The following is a 23,676-nucleotide window of genomic DNA, read 5'->3' as shown; positions in this document are numbered from 1 at the left end:
ATTATACAGCGTCATTAAAATGTTTCAATACAAAACCTATGGACAATGCTCACACATTCTGTAACTAACAATTTCTATAACTGCCGGTGTAGATGGTTTAATATGGTTATACAGCTTGGTTAGTTGTAATAGAAATCGATATTAATTTTACTTTCCTGCAAAATGCTAAAAGCAGGTAAATAATTTTTTTCCTAGTAATATCACTGAAGAATATTCTTCATTCATTTTTAAACAAACTAATAAATTATATCGGTTGTATCATTAAATTATAATGGTATCGGAGAATTATAATAATTATTCAATTAATAACAATAAGAGTGTAAATTTGAATATTTTTTAAATCATCACGACGAGAATTAATTCTGCCCTGTTTCATTTCGTTGGTATGTAAAGTATGTAGACTGTATCCGGAGGATTAAGGTATTTTACGAAAAAAATATTTTCCACCTTCGTGTCGAAAGAGGGTAATGGTAAAATAAATTTATAACGGTTTAGAATGGAGATGGCAAAGCTCCCACAATCCCAACGGCAAACCTCGACCAGCCTCGACTATGGATTTTATCCTAATTATTAACTAATAAACTCAGAACAATGATGAGTCGACTGATGAGTGATGACCTAATCGTTCTTGAAAACAACAATAATCGTACCACGACAAAGTAATTTAAATGCTGATAATGTCGGTATAAAAAAAAATAATTAAAATAAGGAAATAAAGTAAGTTGTAATGTTTACACTAAACAGGATTTTAAAATGTTGTTTAAAAAAACGAATTTTTTTATGATGTAAAAGTATCAATTAACAATAATAAATAATAAAAACAAACGTGTGTCGTGTATCAAAATAGTTATACCTATGTTCAAACTACAAAAAAAAACTCCTGTAGTAGGATCGATTTGGAAATTATCATAGATTATTACCAAGCCTGAGTGAAGGCTGTCCAGCGATAAATTAGCAGATATTTTGATATAGGTATTTTTTTCATAAAAATTTAAAAAAAAATTAACGTTTTAAAGCAACATTATTAAAATTTTTTTTTTTTATCAAATACACCTCGTTGGAGAACATTGACAACGGTACAAATAATTTGTAATACGTGTGTATATATTATAAATACAAAACGTCTTTTTATTTCATATAAAGATAACTTAAAATATAATATACGTCAAAAGCATTCAATGCCTTAATTGATAATTATTTTTGCGAACATTCTATTTTCGAAAGTGTTGAAAATTAATGTTAAAACGTTTTGACCTTTTTTTGAAACTTATCAAGAAACCTCCTCTACTCAACCTCTAATCCGGCTTTGATGTAGATGCTTTCTAGAATAATAAAATTAATTATAACTAATAATTTTAATTATTTTTTCCATAATATATAGTTACACAAATTAGGTTAGTAGTATAATTTCCTTATTCATATAGTAAATTAATCATTGGCATTTCTTTATATAATATATATTTTCTTTATAAAACTAATTAAAATTTAATCTGAAATTCATTAAGAAAGTGTTGTTTTTTTTTGATGCTGAAAATAAGTAAACATTTATAATAACATATACAAATTATTAGACCAATTACGATTATTTTTTATGAATATGAAGAGCATAAAACTTAAAATAAGTTTGTATTTTATAAGATATATTTTAAAATATGACTTTTAAATGTCTCTGTACCTAATATTAGATACGCACTAATCAATATATATGATAAAAATCCTGATTTCGTTAAATTTATAATAGATTTCTTTTTTTATAGATTTATAGGTACCTATATAGGTAAACGTGTTTGAGTATTTCATTATTTTATAGTGCATTGGATCCATAATGGATTATATTAGATTTTTCGTCTCTGGAATCGCGATAACTCATGGTCAAAACAAAATCGAAATGTATGATTATAAATCGGTCCGATCTTCAATGTATGGTATCCAAGGCAAGATGACCGCCATTTTGAATTTGTCTATGGACCCCTAAAAGCTCGACACAAGGATCCGTGCCATTAATTCACCCAAAGACCTATGTCAAGAACACAGGTCAAGGATATATTTTATGAGTCCTTCTCCTAGATTTCCGTTAAGGGAAGTTTTTTTTTATCGACTTACATCAGAATCCAGGTTCTTCAATTATTATCAAACTGCAGAGACACTAAAATATATATATATATATATTTTTTATTTATTCATAATACTATGTGTACTGTGTATTATTATTGTGCAGCAAATACGATACGACTACACAGTGTACAATACATACAAACATAATATAAAAGAAGTTTGTAAACAGTAAGCAAACAAATAAAATGCATTCATAAATATTATATGAGTATATAACCAAAATAAAATTAACGTTATATTTATACTTTGGTTACCTATGAAAAATACCTTGACCTTAACTAAATAAACGTCCAATTAAACGGGCCGTTTCATATTTTTATTAGTTTTTACGTATATTGTTATGCGATTATTATAAATAAAATAATATTAATAAATTGCATAACGGTACAACAACAATAATATTTAGATAGTGTTTGTATATTTTTAAATATTCCACGTAGGTATACATCAAAGCTTATAAATAATATAAAGCGAAAAGATATATGTACAAGGTCAGGTTTCCAATATCATATACTTAATGCGTAAATATTATACAGTGTCGGAAAGTCACCACGAAAGTTGGGAACCCAAAATTATTGATAACGTATAAACACTAGGTATATAATATATAATATATGATGCTAATAAATTAGACGTTAAGGACAAAGATTTATCATATTTTGTTTTAATATAATATATAGGATATTACTATTGTTATCTTCAAACGTTTCGTGTTACCATGACGTGATTCCCCCCAACATACGAATACAACCAGTGTTTCAAAACTTTATAGAAACATATCTACGTTTTTGTGTTTTGAAAATTGAGGGTAAAAATGGAGGTTGATTAGATTTAGTTGGAAAAAGAGGAAATACTTTGAGAGTATTAAATCTATCAGAAGGACACACTGCACTTCGATCAATCAATATTTGTCCAATTTTATTTTTAGTTTAAGTGAGTGCGTCCAAATGGAGACAATTATTTTAAAAGTGATAAATGGAAAATCTAATATAAAAAATATATATACTTATCCATTTAGTCCACAGTAAATATGATTAGAAGGAAATTTGAAGAGAGAGAGTGTGTCATTGGGTGATATAAATAGGACAGTACTCGTTTTGATCAAGATGGTTTTTTTTTTGTAGTTCCTTTTTAATCCAATTATTTACGAGGTTGACATCTTTTTGTGCAATACAAACAAAGGAAGCGACAAAGTTCTTAAATAAACACTTTGTAGAGGAAAAACCAAATTCAAAGGTCGGCCACTCAAATATAAAACAGAAATAATTCTATTTGTACGACTTGTGGAATATAGAAGGTTATCAGATGGGATTCGCCTATAAAAGCGAAATCAACGTTGTAATTTAATTTTTCAAAGAGGAAAAAATTTCACGAATAGACACAGAGAAATACTAAACTTGAGTTTTAATTTTTTATTTACTTACACTACATAAGTAAATAATGGGTAAGTTATAATTTGTATACGCGCGCTGTAACTTTGCAGAACAAGTTTTTGTAAAACCGCAAACGGAATTTTTCGTACTTATATTTTATAATAATATTTCTTCGGCGTAGGCGTTGGCGAGAATACATTATACACTATTATCTTAAACTGTTGCAGTAGTTTAATTATTATGACTTTTGTCAAAACTAATAAATAAATAATAATTATAATAATAATAATGTCATACTCGGCCGTGCTATAATATTCCGAACCGTTTGACATTTTCCTAACTAATAATAATTGTTCACATTTATCTAACATTTTCCGAACTACTGCAGCTGTTATTCAGGATTTTCCAGCTCTGGTGCTATTTTTTTTCCCGCCCCTCCTAATATAAACGTACATTTATGAAAACACAAATTAACTGCATACGCATAGTATTTAATTAGAAATCGGAAGAAAATTCAACAGTCAATCAATACACATATACAATTGAAATTATATAGAAATAATTGAACGTATATAAATAATGTTCAGTGGGTAGGCAGTGAACATTGGTTTTTAGGTAGTCGTTTCAAAAGAATCTCGGATCATATTTGTACGGGTAATAATATAAAAACAACATCAATAACAGGTACTTATTAATAATTTTGAGCGCAGGCGCGTTCTTGCAAAACAGTGTCATCCGGGCGATCGTGAACGATCACGTTATAACTGTGCATGTCAATCCTTTGGCGGTTGACATCACACGAAATCGTATTTACAATAATTTATCGTTTGACGACGTTTATAGTGATGATAATACGACAGTGTATAATAGTTTAGCGTATTATGTGCGTCGGGAAATTGATACACGGTGTATAATGTAAGCATATTATTATAACGGTTCAGCATCGCTGCGATTATAATATGTATTATAATATAACAATATTATATTATGGTGCGCTAGGTACACAATATTATACGCCGTGTATTGTATTATATTATTATAATAATATTGTGTGCGCACATAACCTCTTACACCTACCGGCGGCGAGAGGTAAAAGAAACGTATCCGTGGAAAGTTAAACGACGCCGAACAAATTAAATTTCGCGGTTCCATAACAAATATAATAACGTAATTTTACGTTCTTAAAAGTGCGCGAGATGTTCCGCCAGAGAACAAATTTTCGCTGCGCATACGATAATAAGTATTATAATATACTACACAAACACAAAATAGGTAACAAAATTGTATAGCGCGCGTACGCCGTTAAATTGCATACACGAGACGCCGCGCGTTCGCGAGTTATATTAATAAGGTATGTGTGTGTGTGTGTGTGTGTGAGTATTTTACGGTCCGAACTCGATCTAAAAATTCTGCGTCGGAAGTTTCCAACCGATGACACCATCGCATCGAAGACGATCGTTCTATATTATATTATATTATTACTATTATGTTTAAAAAGACGTTTTATTTAAACATTTTACGAGCTTTGCGGGATAACGATTTGACGCGTTCGCTCAGGGAGAGTGGAGAAGGGGAACAGAGTTTTGCCGAGTTTGAAGTAGAACTTTTTTTTTTTTTTCGATGTAAAGTCAAATAGTGCCACGCCGACTAACAGATTCGTTTCCCGCGCGAAAAATATAGTATACGATAGTAGATGATTGTCTAATGACCATCGATAAACCAATAATATTGGTCTCGTTAATAATAGTAATATCATAATAAAGAATTTTCATAGAATTTACTCACCATAAACGTACCTAATAATAGAATGTTATAAAGTTTTGTTAAAATAAATACAATTTAAAAGTTATAGACAATGGATTTGTTTTGTAAAAACCCGTGATTCTATCAATCATTGTTTTTGTGATGTTCACAGGTACGGTGCAAAAATGAATCATCTCCAGATACTAGACAGTCTTCTGAAGAAAAACTATGACAGACGGGCGACACCGACGAACCACCTGAGTAAGTATGCGTGCGCATGCGTCGCAAATCAAACTATTATGACTCAATTAGGAAAAGGGTTTATATACATTGGTACTTATATTTATTTTTAAGCGCCTATTTACAAATTTGGTGGCCAGTTCCCTTCCCAAATTGTATGAAAATAATTTTTAAATTTTATGAATCTGTTTAAAAATAAGACTAACAAAAATGATTTAGCTTTCATAAGATGTAACTTAATTCAATCTTTTTTTTTTTTAATTATAACGTGTTTTTTGTTCACTTAATAATATATTTAAATTTATTAGTAAATTCACTCTAGGCACTAGGTACCTATATTTTATTATTTTATTATTTAGCAAATTTTAACAAAATGAAATGCATGATATCATATTATTTTATATTGCATTTAAATCCTAGCCCTAGCCATCAGCCTGCTATAATAATTATTGTGAACATACAATTTTATATTATACATACAAGTTATACACAAGTTATAAACTTATATCAAACAGCGCCTGGCGTAGAAATCTCCTCAAACAAAACTTAAAATTGCATACATAGATTGAGAGGTTTAGCTTTAGATGTACAAACTCAAGAAATATTCTAGCCGGGACAATTACCAAACCTGCGTAAAATAAGTAGTATAAAATTTATTTTTATTTTTAGGTATTTGTTTCATTCATTTTTATCTTCTTGTAAAATACTATTCTTGCTATATCGTGTCTTCCGATCATTTAATAAAAAAATCAAAATTATAATTTAAGTTTATTACACACATCTGTTATCATACATATAATATTATGTTATACTTTGCTATGAGTCTATGTACCATTTTGAAAATCCAAATTACGTTAAATGTATAAATAAAATAAAAATTTAGAAGTCGACAATAGGTAGTATATTACACTATGAATGGCATCAGTGGAGTGGAGCAGCGCAACGCTTATCGAGTCATATAAAACACATACAGTTATTTTTTTCCAGAATAATTAGTAAAACTCTATAACGCGTAAACATTTGATACAAAGTAATCAAAAACGTCAAAATAACATTGTATGCTTAGAATTTAGAATTTTTATACCCCACTTAAGATTTTCTTGAGACTCTGTTTTATCGTTTGATTAAAAAAAAAAAAAAAATGCCTTCTCTAGGTGGGTGCAAACTAAAAGTCCCCAAAACTATTAACGTTACAATATTATAGTTCCTGATGGAGACGAATATTTGTACGACACAGACGTAGGTAATTCCCACCCGTCATTATACATATTATACCGTCTGGAGTGTCGAGTCTCTTAATCGTTCGAGACAACCGGACGATAAGATTATAATAACAATTATTATTACACCTCGAAGCGAATACACAACTGGCGTACTTCGGAGAAATTCACCCCCAAATGATCCGACGCCGCAGCTGTTGCTGTGCGATGTTCACAAGGCGCACTGCTGATTGGAATACCGTTTGGTCGATCGCCGCGACGTGTCGTTATTACGGCGCGTTGTAGTCTCCGTAGTCGGTACGATGATATAACATGATCACTCTGCCTCGGTGTAATGGTCAAAGTTTTGGCAGCGCGTGCGAAACGACATTATAATAATAATATGAACACGCGACAGGCGAACCGATCTATACAATAATAATAGTATAATACGGTATATAATATACAGACTGATTCTCGAACGTCTGGCACGTACAGACGTAATAACGTTCAGCGCAAAACAGTCCGATCGTCCCGCGACACGGCCTGTACATAATGATATATTATACATAAACTGTACAGGGTGTCCCGCGAGGATTTACCCATTGCAATGTCTCCCGAGATAATAAATATATTATCATAAATCTGTTTTTTTTTTTTTATAGATTCACAGAGACAAGGACTACACATATTTTTTAATTTAATTTAATTTTTTGGTAAAAAAGTTATTTTTATATTTTTTTGATTTTTTGAAACAATTGTAAATAACTATTTCATGGAACTTATTTTTGTGTACATTTGGACTTTTAAACATTTTATTTTCATAAATCTCATGATTTTTAATGTTTTTTTTAGCTTATAGGCAAATCCCCGGTTTTCATCAGGGCGGCGAGTCCCCCACTCTACAGCTATAATGCGTATATCCTCACGGGACACCCTGTATACCGTACCTACGTCTGGCGCGTATGCGCACAAAGAGTACCCCCCCCCCCCCCCATAAGAGTAGTTGGCAATTTCGTGATTCCAAACGAGCTGCATGTCTCGCTTACGTTTGAATATTATAATTATTCCGCATTCGTTTCGCATTCGTTTGCGGCGGCCGAATAATCCGAGCCACCGTAATTTCCGCCATCCGAACGCCGCCTCCACAGTACACACACACACACACAAACCACACCTACACACACACACACACAAACCACACCTACACACACACACACACACACACACACACACACACACACACACACCACACACGCAAACGGTATTATAATATGATATAACTTAACTTATAACATTACGACGCACCGTACGACAGGGAAATCGTATTGCATATTAAATGTGGTAGAATAATTTCACGTTGCGTATAACAATAATATCATGTGCGACATCATATACACAGGTAGGTACTAATACCGAAATGCCGAACCACCTGTATACGGTTTACAAGGTATAATAATTTTCCGTCGTCGGCGTATCGACATTTATCATTGTCATAATCCGGAGCGGAACACGTCTGTCTGAATGTTTTATTTAAACACAAATATGTGCGGGGAAATCGTTATTAGTCATGACCACTTAAATAAATCCCTCCGTAATCCGTATAGGCATGTACGAATTTAGCGTATATATTAATTATTGTATTATTGTTATATATATAATATTATTATGCATAGATTTAACTCGTTTCTACCTACGGTGCTCGTTCCCATATCATGCAAGTACGCCATTTTATATTATATAATATTAGCAATCAACACTCGGCGAGTATATCGACGCGACACACCGCCAGCAACGTGTCGTATTATTATACTTATAGGGTGACCCGTTTAACGTAAAATCATTAATATGATCTTTATTTAAATGGCAGGTACTTAAGATTTTATAAATACTTTTTTTTACACAGTTTTAAGTCGTTGCAAAATGTTACTATCTTTTATTGTTATCCTTTTTTTACTCTTTTCAATGATAATAGTATACACATTTGATTTCATGCATCAGAGCAAATATTTTTTAGAGTTCTTATTTCAACCCAGAAAACTCAGGTTTCGAATAATTTTTTTATTGGTTATAACTTATAAGTACCTGACTAATGTAACTCCTTGGATATTGGTGATAATTCAATTCTGAAAACGGTTATGAACTGCTCGCTGTTCGTAGATGAGAATGGACAATTTGTTGTTATTTATAATTATAACCCATCAATTTTAAATTGTACAGGACGCACATATGCGTCTGTAGCACAGCAGAAGTGTTTTCGTTGGACGCATATATGCGTCTGTACCAGTGAAAGGGTAAAATACATAAAACTCATATACTTACTAAATTCGATTTTTATATGTCCAATAAATATTTCACTTTGAAATAAACAATTAAAAATGCATGTTATAATTTAAGAAGTAAGAAAAAATGTTGTTTTTTAACCACTCGAAATCATCTAAAATGTATGATTTCGAAAACGTTAATATTTATTTAAATAACGAATGTCTTACGTTAAATGGATCACTCGGTATATATACATATCATATAATATGTATCTATGTATATAATAACATAATATTGCAGTAATATATAGGTACACGCACATGCGCGATATAGACCACACACACACACACACACACACACACACACACACAAACACGTGCGCGTCAATATAAATATAATACAATACACACACACACACGTTACATGGCTGTTATTTTTAACACTTGTTCGATAAAAATACGTTTATTTTTCGTTATATTTTTTCCTCGTTTACGAAGAGCAGGACACGTATATATATATTATATATTATATTTTATGTACACCTACCAACCTCGGGTACTTAGCATGTTTCCCCCCCCCCCTCCGTCATCCGACATCGCGGTACCTACACCTACACAATTTATGTTACAGGAGCGAGTCGCTGCGGAGTCTTATCGCAACGCCGGTTAACCGCTACTACCGCGTATTATATTATATACTTCTACTAGAGCGGTGCCAATCGTTAACGTCGCTAATGGAGCTTGCACCCACTTGCCACCGCGTCCGTCCGTCCCCGATCACTCGTTTTTTTTCAGTGGCGCAGTCGGTTAGAGTTATAAGATGTCGAAGGGTTTTTTTTTTCTTTCATACAATAAATTATGTACCGAACAACGCTCGTATTATTTTAATACTAGCTCCGTGCGAAATTAAAGCATAATGAATAATACACGCGCGTAAATAATATATTAAACACTTTACGTACACATATAATAATATTATGTACGCGCAGTTTCGACGAATCTGTAGAGGTTTTTCATCAGTCATCGATATAGCGACGAAAGCAGCTGATTGGAAAATCGAAACGCACTGAACGCAGAAATATTTTATATTGTTTTAATGGAAATGATTTGCTCGTCTGAGCGAGAGTGGAACTAATAATAAAATAATGAAATAATTCACAATGTGAAAATATATAAAATATGTGCTTAAAAAGCTATATTATATTATAGATGCGTGGCAGCGATAATATCAGCGGAATGCGAGTGATAAACGCTCAAATCGTTCTAAATAGTTTCACAAAAAAAAAAAAAAATTCCATACAAAAAAGTACAATATTAGTCATTATTAAAAATTAAAAACTAAAAAAAAACCATAGAAGAAAATCTTATTTTTACCCCTTTCCTGACATGTAAATTTACTAAAAAAACCATATTAAAATCATCGCCTACCTACGTTTAGCCGACTTTCAATGCAGCGACTTCGAGGTTTTTTTTAAAATGCATTTTCTGTTAATAACAAAATAAATTAAATTAAGGTGTATGTACTGTATAAATTTGTTGGTAAATTTAAAGGGCATAACGTTTTAATTAATGACAATTTTATAGCATTTTTAATAAGGAAGTTTATGTGTACATTTATGCACCAGTGGCCAGGTGATCCGAATGAGCAAACATTATTTCCCTGTTAATATACCTTCGTAAATATATCATACTAGCTGTCCTGCACGACGTTGTCCAGGCCAAAGATTTTTATTTTTAATAAATATATTTATTATTTATACAGAATGTATATGCCATATTTCTTCTATTTTATTATAATATAGCTGATCCCGCACACTTCGTTTCCAGTAAAAAATGTCAACTCTTCAAAAAATTGTAATTTTATTGTTCAACTCCTTTTGGATGTAACTCGCTGCAGTATGTGCAATTTAGCAACCCCGGTAGACAGAATATTATCAAGTAGTATGATTAGACTATTTTTGTGACAAAATATGCGCACAATAATTTTTTTTGTTTTTTTTAATGAATTTTAGTGGTTGAGTTTCTTTTCTAAGTTAAAAAATGGCCCAAGTTATAGAAATCTGATTTTATGATATTTGCGTTATTTGTATTTTTATTTTACGTATTTATTATTATTAACTAGGTACGTATTTAATAATCTATTATAGATACCATGCAAATAACATACAATCAGATTACTATAATAACTTGGCTAGTTTTTAACTTAGAAAATAAATTCAACCACTAAAATTCATTAAAAAATACAAAAATTAATAAATTGTGGTAAAAAATAGGTCATGCCATTTAAAAAAAATTTATTGTGCGCATCAAAAATAGTCTAATTATTTGAAAATGTGTACCTATAACAATGTTTATTAGTGAGCCAAAAAAGCAGAATTGAAATATAATATGAAGCCTGCACATATAGTTATTGAGTGTTTCCACTTATAATAATCATACAATATATACTATATATATTATTATTATTATTTTCGACCATCCAATTAATTTTTCAAAACATATTATACATTAAAACCTTCCCCGTGACTCGACCGATCTATTAGTGAAAACCGTATTAAGATCCGTTGAGTACTTTTCGAGATATGCACGTACTTTTAAAAAAGGGGCTGATTGATACATAGAAAAAAGGGACATTTGTCTCAGACATGTATAATTTTTAAATTATATTATTAATATAACTAAGTACTATTCGAGTTAAATAAATGACATATTTTTTTTAGAATAGTGTTCTACTTCAGACTTGAAAACTATGCATACATATTATATACAATGTATACCATAGAAATGTGGGTTGCGATTTAAAAAAAAAAATAGACGACATGTGAAAGAATTAGCAGAAAAAAACTTCGTATATGGATGAAAAAAATAAGGACTGCATGAAATATATTAGAACGTAACTTACATAGGTAATCAAAAAAAAAAAAAAAATGTATTCATTTCGAAATGACGAGTGTTGTTTACTCTCAAGCTTATGTGTTAAACTGAAAACACATAAAAACAAATATTATATTATTTAGTTTGGCGATAATATTAATATACCTATTCGTACCGATATTAGTTTGTTTGATGATGCAGGGTAGCACCCTTAGAACGCCTTAGATTTGCACCCATGAAGACGGTGAACCCCACCAAGGGTTATACTTCTATTACAATCATCGTCCATTATACGAACGTCGGCCGCCGAGTAGAGTTTCAACAGCAAGACTTGAGAATCATCAAATTATCGACGCGCTTTTTGGAAACAGTGTTAAACGGCTGTTGTTATTAATAATTACAAAAGTGTCGCTTTGAGAAATGTTTATATTTATACCTACCTACCGATTTAGTCGTGATGACGGAAATAGGGATTGAAACGAGCCCATTTTTAATTATTATAATATATATATAGGTAGCTACGAGTTCTGTTCGCTATCTACACACACTTTACAGACACTTAATTGAGTAAATAACTTGACGTTATAAATCCACCGATGAAAAATATAATGGCTTTTTTCACTTAAGTTAACGGCCAAACCCTCAATAAACATTACCGAAAATTAAACGAAAATGATTCGAGACGCAAAGATCCATATTATACAGATGTATAAATTAAAGGCGGTTATATATTATTTAATGTATAGATCCCAACAGTTTATTGTCAAAAACATTTTCGGTGACATTAATTCACGAGCAACAATTTCAGACAAACAACTTTATATCATATTATATACACTGACTACATAATAATTGTCGTTCGCTACAACGTCGCTTCAACACAGTGTGCTAACGAGTTTTTGCATAAAATCCGCGAATATTTCGGATAAAATTTCTGGCGAATTAACTCTAATGAATTCATTTCAATTTTTAAACTTTATATACATTGTACGACGAACGCAGCGAGTTTAATGTTCGTGAAAAGACAACTTCAAAATATTTCGGTCGCACGGTATATTTTTCGGATTGCATCGACCGCGTTTATAAAACAAGCTCTTCAGACCCGATTATTTAAATTCAAAAATAAAATCACAATGATTATAATATTATGAGATTTCTGACGACAAAATTAACCGGTCTCTTCTCGTACGACATATTTTATCGCAGTACCATAATTATATAAATTATTTATGTCATCGTGACACTAAGAATAGTTAATAGGTGTATCATGTCCATAATGAATTACCATTTACCAACTCAAATTACACTCAAGGTGTCTCACAACTCGGTCCGTGACCTTTATTTCTCATTTATGTTTCAAAAACTTATTACTGTACGACTATTAAAAGATTGTCACGATTATATAATATTTTAATTCAAAGTATTTTTAAACTTAACCCGTAGTAAATAATGTCGTTTTCTCGTTTTTTCTACAAATCTGAAATGGCCAATTCATTCTTATATCTAATCCATGTAAATGGTAAGTTAAACAGATGAGTTATTTATACTTTGGAAACAATGGCTAAAAGGGCGGGCAATCTAGTCAAATTGGTCAATTCGAAAATACTGAAGATATTTCCTACGTTACTCAAACCCTGTGGGAAATATATTATGTATTATTATCATACCGAATTGACAATTTTATCTCGTATATTATATAAGATACTAATCTTACAAAATGCAAGGTTTGTCATTAAACAGTTTAAACCAAACAATATATTAAACTGTCTTGATAAATTGAAACTGTAATAAACTGCAGGCGATGTAGCGACGATACGACTTATTACACCTATTACAACGCAAACACAGAGTTCGTGAGCCCGGAGCCGGCGAATTTGATAACCAACTGGTTCTACGTGGTAGGTATCTTTATTGTTTAATTTTTAGTGAGCGTAATACACAACGAAAGTTGTATTGTACTTGTAAGCCTAACAGAGTATAATATAATATGACCTATTTAGACGTACAGTGAAATTCGCAATAAAAATTAAAAACGATGCGCAAAAAATAACATGCCCGATAAAACCGAGTTAGCTAGTATTTAAGTTTGAGTGAACACATGATTATTTCGTGAATCAAGAAAGTACCTCGTTACAAAAAATATTTATTATGACAGTGTCAAAAAAAAAAAAAAAAATGGGGAAGTAGATAAGACGTTGGCGTATAAACAGGATATGAGACGTATTTAGAAATAGATTAAAAAGTTAAGAAAACAACTTTGTAGAATAGAAAAAGTTTTGAAGGAGACGAATACAGAATTATATTTTTACATAAAAAAGAAGCGTAAAAAATTAAACCGTAAATTCATATATCATAATATAACCATTATACGTATTGGAAAAAAGAATTATAATCATGCCAAAATCACGGAAGAAAAATGTTATCAATATCGATATTTAAAGTGTATGGATTTCAATAATATCTCAAAAATGTGTGCAGCTTACCCTAACGTAATATTTTTGAATGAGATTTATAAATATAATTATATAATATTACCTATTAAATATCATAAATTATAATATGATATGGTCGAATGTTTATCCGTTTTCTGATAAAAATCATCTCCCCTAGCTAAATTTACATGCAATGGCCATAACATAATATAATTTTATATCAAACGATTTTAAATAATAAGTCATCATGGAATCAATATATTTGTCCATATTTTTATAATATTTCTGTGCTTTGTTTTAAAATGGTATAGGTACTCTGATTATTACAAGTATATTATTATATATATTATGAGAAACAGAAGTATTGAAAATATACATTTTAACAATGCAATGTCATATCGAACTTACTCATAATTTAGCATAATATTATATTGCGGTGGTTACCGGTTAATCTAGTTTGTAATTTTTTTTAAAATAATAAGGAAAAAATAAATAACGGAAAACAACGGACAAAAGAAAATACCTATGCAACACCAATTTTGACAAAATGTATTTATTTTTTTTTTTGTTATTCAATAAGGAATAATCGTAGAATACTAAATATTTATATTTGCATTTACTCGCCATAACATAATTTGAAAAATATTGTTCCAACTGTTCTCGAGCTATTTATTTATAGACATTCAAAGTTTTAGAATTTTTCAAGTTTTTATTCAATTTATGCTGATCAAATTCTTTTTTTATCGGCGAATTAGCTAGAATATTAAAACAAGGCTTAGGTATTGATACAACGTTTCACATAAGTTATTCTTATACAAACATGAATATCGAACGTACTGTCGTCTGTCACAATATTTTTTTACGAGCGTTTGATGTCCAAATCATGATTAGTTTACAAATTATTTTTTAGTTTTATCGATTATACTGGACTACTCAGCGTACCTTATTCGACGACGAGGTAGAATCGGTACACTCGAAACATACCTATATGCATCAACAAAATCGAATATAAAGTGGATTATCGGTAACTCGAATGTCTATTAGTCGAATTTTCGTCTCGATGGAATTGAGCCCGTGAATTTCAATAACACCTATATAGTAGGGACATTTTTTTTTATAATTTAAATTTTTATTTTGTCTCCTACCGATTCGAGCTGTCGAGGATTCACTGTATTAATATTATAATGTCATGATCATTTTACGTCAAGGGATGATGACATTCATGTGACACGCAGTCGTGACGTTGGCATCGCGCCATTTTGTGGGGTTACCTTAACATTGTTATGCTGTGTACACTTGAATAACATACGTTTTACCGGCCAATCAGAAGTAGTGAGTTTCGTATGCGCAGTCAATTAAAAAACGATAACAATAAAAAAAGAAAATGTTGTTTTTAATGACTTAAAATTATATTAAAGAAATATTTTCTAAAACGTTAATAGTTTTTGAAGCAATTAGTGTCTTACGTTGAATTAGACATCTCGTATATAATATATCAATATCATATAATCCAAAATAATTTCCGCAATTTTTATGACCCTGGATTGAGTAGACTGTATTAACTAGACTCTGCAGTATTAAGTATAATATATACAAATTTATTTATATTGTGGTTTGCGTAACACGCGGTCATTTGTGTACATCACAATTATAATGTACGCAATAGCCGTTGTGATGACAAATTATTCGGTACACACCAGATCCGTGCACCATGGTCCAATACTGTACAGAACCTCGGTTACCATGATTTTCAGTTGTCTGTGTTGACTTTGCACGGGAAGCGGTAATTCACTGTAATTATGCGACCCGGAATTGGCCACCTCCCAGCACGGTGTGTAATACAATATTATAATATTATGATGTACACCTACTATTCAATAATATTATCATATAATGGTACGAATCGTGTTTTATTTTTGTTATGTAAATGAGTGTCAGAAAAATATTATTTTTAAAAGTCAATTATTAAAAAAATATATGCATTAAAATAATTCATGAAATATAGGAATGAAAAAAATGTTAATTACATTTTTCGTTAAACTTCCTTCGTCTAATCTTACGAATTCTGTGGCAGCCGGTATGTTGATATACAGTTTAATCTTAATATTCTACCGTGGCATAACAAATTACGTTAGCAAATGTCTGTGACGAAATTATATAAGTAAATAATATTATTATCTCGATACATTGCCCCAATACATTTCGTGTATAGGGAAAATTCCCTGTCACATTTTCTAAAATTCAAAATGCATAGAAACCTAATAGTATATCGTCGTGTCGTTGGCATTTTACCGAGCAGATAAAATTAATCCGATCCGCGCGGTGATACGATATTATCATTATTATAATTACAAAAGCTGTCCCAGCAGGAAAACGCTGGCCTCGTCGTGAAGACGACCCAGACCGATAACGATTTTTCGTCCTAGTAGCGATTTTCAGTTAGGGTCGTCGTCGTGCCGTTTACAAAATATGTCTATCTAATGCGGAAGCACCGCTTTTTACAACCTCAGCTCAAACCTGTGCCCTCTAGGTAAACTCGCACGTAAATCTAAAACGTTAGCTTTTCAGGAGCACGTAGGGGGTTGTACATTAAAATATTACGTATCAAAGTATACGTCGGTCGGGCTTGGGCACTGCAAACAAAGTACAACAAGCGGACTTGTGATTTATTTTTGTTTTTGTCCATAATATTATTTCGTAGTACGACCATTAGGAAAATAACCACAACATAAAATGGTTACGTCATAATAATAAAGTCGAGCGGTAGAGTGTGTAATAATTTGAGGTTACTTTCGTTCAGCACTAATTGCGTCGATCACACCGAAAAAAGTCACAGAACTCAACTCGTGCAGACGAACAAATAGTAAAAATTAAATTAGTGTACAAGAGTTCAGAAGATTATTTAATATTATACAACGTGCGTTATGCACGCATCAGTCGGACCTGCGCACTATGATAATTATTGGCAATAGTATAGTCAGTTGGTAAAATAATTATCATATGAAGTTCGAACGGGTGATTTTCATTAGTTTCGGCTATACGATTGTAGTTTATGAATATCAGCACTTTAACAGGAACAATATTATTATTATGTGGGACCATTTTTCACACCTATCGTGTTCAATTTTAGTACGGTGACATCAGTTTTACCTATAATTGAACTCTGCCGAAGAGTATCAAAGTATACGTCGGTCGGGCTTGGGCACTGCAAACAAAGTACAACAAGCGGACTTGTGATTTATTTTTGTTTTAGTCCATAATATTATTTCATAGTACGACTATTAGGAAAACAACCACAACATAAAATGGTTACGTCATAATAATAAACTCGAGCGGTGGAGTGTGTAATTTGAGGTTATTTTCGTTCAGCACTAATTGCGTCGATCACACCGAAAAAAGTCACAGAACTCAACTCGTGCAGACGTACAAATAGTAAAAATTAAAGTGTACAAGAGTTCAGAGGATTCTTAATATTATACAACGTGCGTTATGCACGCATCAGTCGGACCTGCGCACTATGATAATTATTGGCAATAGTATAGTCAGTTGGTAAAATAATTATCATATGAAGTTCGAACGGGTGATTTTCATTAGTTTCGGCTATACGATTGTAGTTGATGAATATCAGCACTTTAACAGGAACAATATTATTATTATGTGGGACCATTTTTCACACCTATCGTGTTAAATTTTAGTACGGTGACATCAGTTTTACCTATAATTGAACTCTGCCGAAGAGTATCAAAGTATACGTCGGTCGGGCTTGGGCACTGCAAACAAAGTACAACAAGCGGACTTGTGATTTATTTTTGTTTTTGTCCATAATATTATTTCGTAGTACGACCATTAGGAAAACAACCACAACATAAAATGGTTACGTCATAATAATAAACTCGAGCGGTGGAGTGTGTAATTTGAGGTTATTTTCGTTCAGCACTAATTGCGTCGGTCACACCGAAAAAAGTCACGAAACTCAACTCGTGCAGACGTACAAATAGTAAAAATGTATAATATTTAATATTATACAACGTGCGTTATGCACGCATCAGTCGGACCTGCGCATTAAGATAATAATTGGCAATAGTATAGTCAGTTGGTAAAATAATTATCATATGAAGTTCGAACGGGTGATTTTCATTAGTCTCGGCGATACGATTGTAGTTGATGAATATCAGCACTTGGACAGGAACAATATTATTATTATGTGGGACCATTTTTCACACCTATCGTGTTAAATTTTAGTACGGTGACATCAGTTTTACCTATAATTGAACTCTGCCGAAGAGTATATTATATAACTACAGTTGTAAATAAATAATTTTAAACGAAAACAACAAGAAAAGGAAGCGGTATGCGATATTGGTATGGTTTCATCCACGACTTTGAGTTATAAGTTGGACGCTTGTATACCGCGGGACACGGCTGCAAACGATGACGTTTTTCGATTTTCTCAGCGCGCGTATATGTTCATGGTTTTCCCGAGTGGGAAGAAAACTACCCTCGAATGTTGCCGAATAAATCACGGCTGCAAGTGGCACGCAATTTGTGTATCGTTACCCGAATCCTGCGGTCATATTATTTCGTCATTGAATTCAGATGTAAGGCAATAATTCACTGTCGCTGCTTTTGCGCCGACTTGTTACCTATATAATAATAATAATAATCTGTGGCATAATGTAACGTCGAATGAGTTCCTCCGGAAGTTTCCTCCGACCGTTCGCGCGCAGACCGATAAAACGCCATAATTACCATTAAACAAGCCGCCGAGGTCGAGCTTTCGCTAATTAGTAATGCACCGTCGGACACTTCGACAATGTTTTGGACTTTAAACCATATAATATACATCTCTGTGGCCATGGCGAGCGTTGATAATATTATTCCTGGCCGTTTTAGGCATTTGCGCGTCTTTCAAATCGTTATTATGAACGCATTATGTCGCGGACTAAATTGTGTGTGAATCTCTCTCCCTCGAAGACGTATAATGACGGACACTGAACGTTTTTATTTTTTTTTTTGTATACGTCGGACATTATCTCCGGAAGTCCGTAAGATATATTTTGAATCATTCTTGTACGATGAATTATTTATACGTATTTCCTGGTTTTAAGTACATTTCGAAATTCAAAATGTAACCATTAACGTACTTTTTGCGAAATATTTTCTTGCATGTTATTATTATGTTTATATAACAATATAATGCATACACTTATCATCTTGATATAATTATGACCTTTCTTTAAAACTTTTCAGAACCATCAGCCCAATATTTTGTTAACTTTATAATACAAGTGCGTGTTTCTAAAATGTTTTATTTTTTTTAAGTTTATATTCAAATTCCATTATTTAATAAAAAGTTGTGTCCTATAAAACATCAAATATATTAAATGTAATAATTGTGGTTTAAGTCGTATCTTATATTACATAAACTTTTGGTAACCATACATATAAACTTATCACCATATCGTAATTTTAGTTTTTAAGTGCAGTGACGGTGATGACGGCTGTACTGAAATATGATGTGCTTAGTTTTGATAACAGAAGAAAACCAATGGGACAATTAGAATTTTGTACCTACTTTTCGATATCCATCACAACCAACCGTTTAATAATTGTTTGAATGGAGAGTCGGAGCTAATGTGTTTTTTAGAACATTTAAACTTACAAGTCAAAACTCTAACCCTTCGTGTAATTGTCAGATTTTGATGATTTCTTTCTTTATTTGAAAAACTAAGACTTTATACAGGTAAAATTGGACTCCGATTTAAAAAAAACCGATTTTTAGAAGTTGTAATAATAACGTCTGCATTCTTTACAAATGATTTTGTATTTTAAAATGTATTTTTCCATTGTTTAAAGTTAATTCAAAAATCGGAGTCCAATGCGCCACCTGAATGAAGTTTTCACCATTCAAATAAAAATACCTGTTTGACTATTTTACAAGGCATGATTGTGTTTACTGTAAAATCATTTTTTATCGTTAAAATGGTTATTTTTATTTTTTCATATTGTATAACTATCGTGCCATATAAATAGAAATTGTCTGAATTTTTTATTCTTAAATTATAGCCTAGCACAATTTTTATAGTTTTAAATGCATAATTTAATATTTTGATACTTAACAAGTAATTAGCAATAAATTATTTAACAGGAACAGATTTTCATAAAATAAGGTAATAAAAGTAATATTAAAATCGTATATAGGTCATATTATATACTATGCATATCGTATTCTCGTATAGCGTATTATCGACAAATACCAATATTATTTTTGATGTCTTTACTCTGGTAATTGTTGTAATATTATTTTTTAACACACTTTACGCAGACCACAATGCCACTCGCTTTAATACTAGAGAGTATATGTACACAAGCAAAACAATTTTAAAAAAGGCAGTGACTAATATAATGAAATAAATGGAAATATCAGTAGTTGAGAAGTGTTTTATTAATTATTTACAACTTAGCATCCATCATACAACTTTTTGAGTCAATGTTTTTTTTTAAAAAAAGGTTTATACGTAATATAACTGAAAAATAAGCATTATTTATTAATATTATAAACCTGGAATAATTAGTATTGGAGTTTATAAATAATTTATGTAGTTTATACAATTTGATTATTCTTGTAGGACATTACTTTAATATAACAAAGTTATTCCACGAGTTTGATATTTTTCTCATTACAACTTGTAAATAAGGTTATGTTTAAACAGTTGTGATAAAACTGATTAAAAAATGTATAATAATTATTTTAATTGAAATAAAAAAAAAAATTCCGTTGCTTCAATTGTGATTGTAACATAATATGGATAAAAAAATTAAATAGTTACAAAAAACATTGCAAAACAATTTATATGTACCTATATATGTATTTTTTAAAATCCTCATGCCACAGCTAGTATACATATAATATTGATTAGGTACGATAAATTATTGATGATTTGTTTTCAAAAATTCCTTGTCCGTATTGTTGGGTTTTAAATAATAACAATATGAGCTTATAAAAATGAATTTTTTTCATACCTACATAGGTATTATAGGTACCAATAAAAAAAATTATTTAAAACGTTATATTTCATTTCGATAACCAACAATAACAATATTACATAATATATTATATATACCTATTTAAATTTAAATTTAGGTACGACAATAGATATAATAATATGTCAAATTTTCTCTATTATTATACCATATATTATAACGTGACTCGTTTAAAAGACACGTGCCATGCAATAGCAATGTATACATAATGTGACGATAAAAAAAATATATAATAATAACAAGAGGCGGTGTAATAAATTTCAACGGAATATTACGAAAAGTCTTATTGTGCATTAAATGTCAGTAGGCGAAAAACACGAAATGTGTGCATGCTCGGACTTTCATTTATAGAATAATAATATAGACGTTTTCATACGGACTGCAAGTGAAATATTTATATCTGAAATTGTTTTTCGCTCAGCCAAATTTACATACAAATCTACATGATCTTAACATATTATAAAACAAAGTCCCTTTTTCTCTGTGTATGATTTGATCTTTAAAACTAGGCAACGGATTTTGATGCCGTTTTTTTGTCAATTGATAGAGTGATTCAAGAGGAAGGTTTATATGTATATTATAATATGCATAATATAGTAGAAAAACACTGCCCCTTTTTTGTATGTATACGAGCATATCTCGAAAAAACCTCCACTTATTTTATTACGGTTTTCACTAATAAACCGGTCGAGGTTTTAATGTATAATAATTTTCCTTGGTGAAATTAATTGGGTGACTGAAAATTATAACAATCTATTTCTATATATATACAAATAAATGGTTGTCTGCATGTCATTGAACTCCTCCTAAACCACTGGACATTTTTCGTGTGTTTTGAGTGAGTCCCTGAATGGTTTAGATTCACAATTAGACCCAGTTGGTTCATCCCGGAGAGATGCTCAAATAGGTATTTTGAGATTTACGATGGACATTTTTGTTTATAAATGGTTGCTACTGGTTATAGGGGATATGTAGGAAATTGAAAATCGGAGGATGTATACGGCTTAATTTTTCCACTCATATAGGCTGTAGATAAGGGTAGCTCACACATGATTTTTTTAGCATACGAAAAAAGAAATTTTTTTTTGTCAATCGAAATGGTTGCCATTCGTTACATATTATATTAATATTATAATTAGAAGAAATATGGTAAATACATTTTGTACAAATATATTTATTAAAAATACAAATCTTTGGCCTGGACAATGTCGGGCGGGACAGCTAGTATATTATATAATACGCAATACGTACCCGATGTATATATTTATAATATTTTCTCTCTCTCTCTATATATATATATATAGGCATAATTGTATTATTTTATATATTTGCATATGTTTCAAGTGTACAAATAAATATATATATATATATATATAATATCGCTGTGCGTATATATGATTGGGTACGTTTTTGTCGATTTTCTTAAAAATATTTTCAAATACGAAATCCTTTAAAGTATAGAACTACAGAGCAACACTGAAGCGTAAAAACGTAACTTTGTCGGATTTGTTTACAGTGGTTTACAACCCTGCGTACACGATTACGTCGGACTGCAGCTCTATGTACGAACACTATACAGACATCGGGTCGAAATCATGACGACCAACGTAAAAATAAACTTTGTGAAAAAAATAATATAACAATAATAAAACGTTAAGGTAAAAATGGCGAACGGGCAACGGGGGAAGGATCGACGTGGAAATAAAAACGGTTTTGGTTTTTTTTTATAACGCTCCGCGCGCGTTTTTACACAAATATACAGGTGTAAAATTATTTAGAAATTTTTTTCCTCCTCGAGCCCAGTCGTTATATTATTATACTGCACCGTTTAAACATATCCCTGCAGATGTAACTTATTTATTCAAAAAATAAAAAAAAGATTTAAAGAACACCATCATCATGTCGTGCGCCGGCGCTGTTGGAAACGGGGTTATTAGATATGGCTCGAAATGGTCCCCGGAGTGATTCCTTTGAAATATGCGCGCAACGGTCTTTTTTAATAGCCAAGATCCGGTTAATGTGTTTATTTACCTACACTGTCCGTGTCGTCATGTTCAAAAGAAGAAGAACGAATGAAGAACGAGAAGAACGAATGAACATAAATTCCGTCCGTATATACATACCTACAGGATGCGTATAATGACGCGTGTACGACTACGGGCAATCGCGTTTAATTTTAAACCAGGAAATCAATGATTCAAAAATGCGACATAAACTACTGCGTACAAAGCAACAACAAAAAATAATGACTGACAATTTTATCGTATTGTTGTACGAAAAAACGGAACAATAAAATTGCACGATTGTGTTCGTATATTATATTGTATAAGTGTAACGAAATACATTATACGAGGTTCGATATCGATAAATTTGCCAACTCGGATGATTAATC

General features: G+C 31.3%; 1 protein-coding gene across 1 annotated transcript in view; it reads left to right on the top strand.

Annotated features, from left to right (window-relative positions):
- The window catches only part of LOC132944613 (glycine receptor subunit alpha-2-like), a 226,522-nt gene that overhangs the window by 77,000 nt on the left and 125,846 nt on the right, over positions 1–23,676 (top strand). The window contains exon 2 of the mRNA XM_061014057.1: positions 5,404–5,492. Coding sequence (XP_060870040.1) covers positions 5,404–5,492 — 89 coding nt within the window. The remainder of the gene's footprint in view (positions 1–5,403; positions 5,493–23,676) is intronic.

The sequence above is a fragment of the Metopolophium dirhodum genome, chromosome 5, assembly GCF_019925205.1.
Source record: "Metopolophium dirhodum isolate CAU chromosome 5, ASM1992520v1, whole genome shotgun sequence".
Taxonomy (NCBI): Eukaryota; Metazoa; Arthropoda; class Insecta; order Hemiptera; family Aphididae; genus Metopolophium; species Metopolophium dirhodum.
This window is presented reverse-complemented; position numbering and strand designations above follow the sequence as displayed.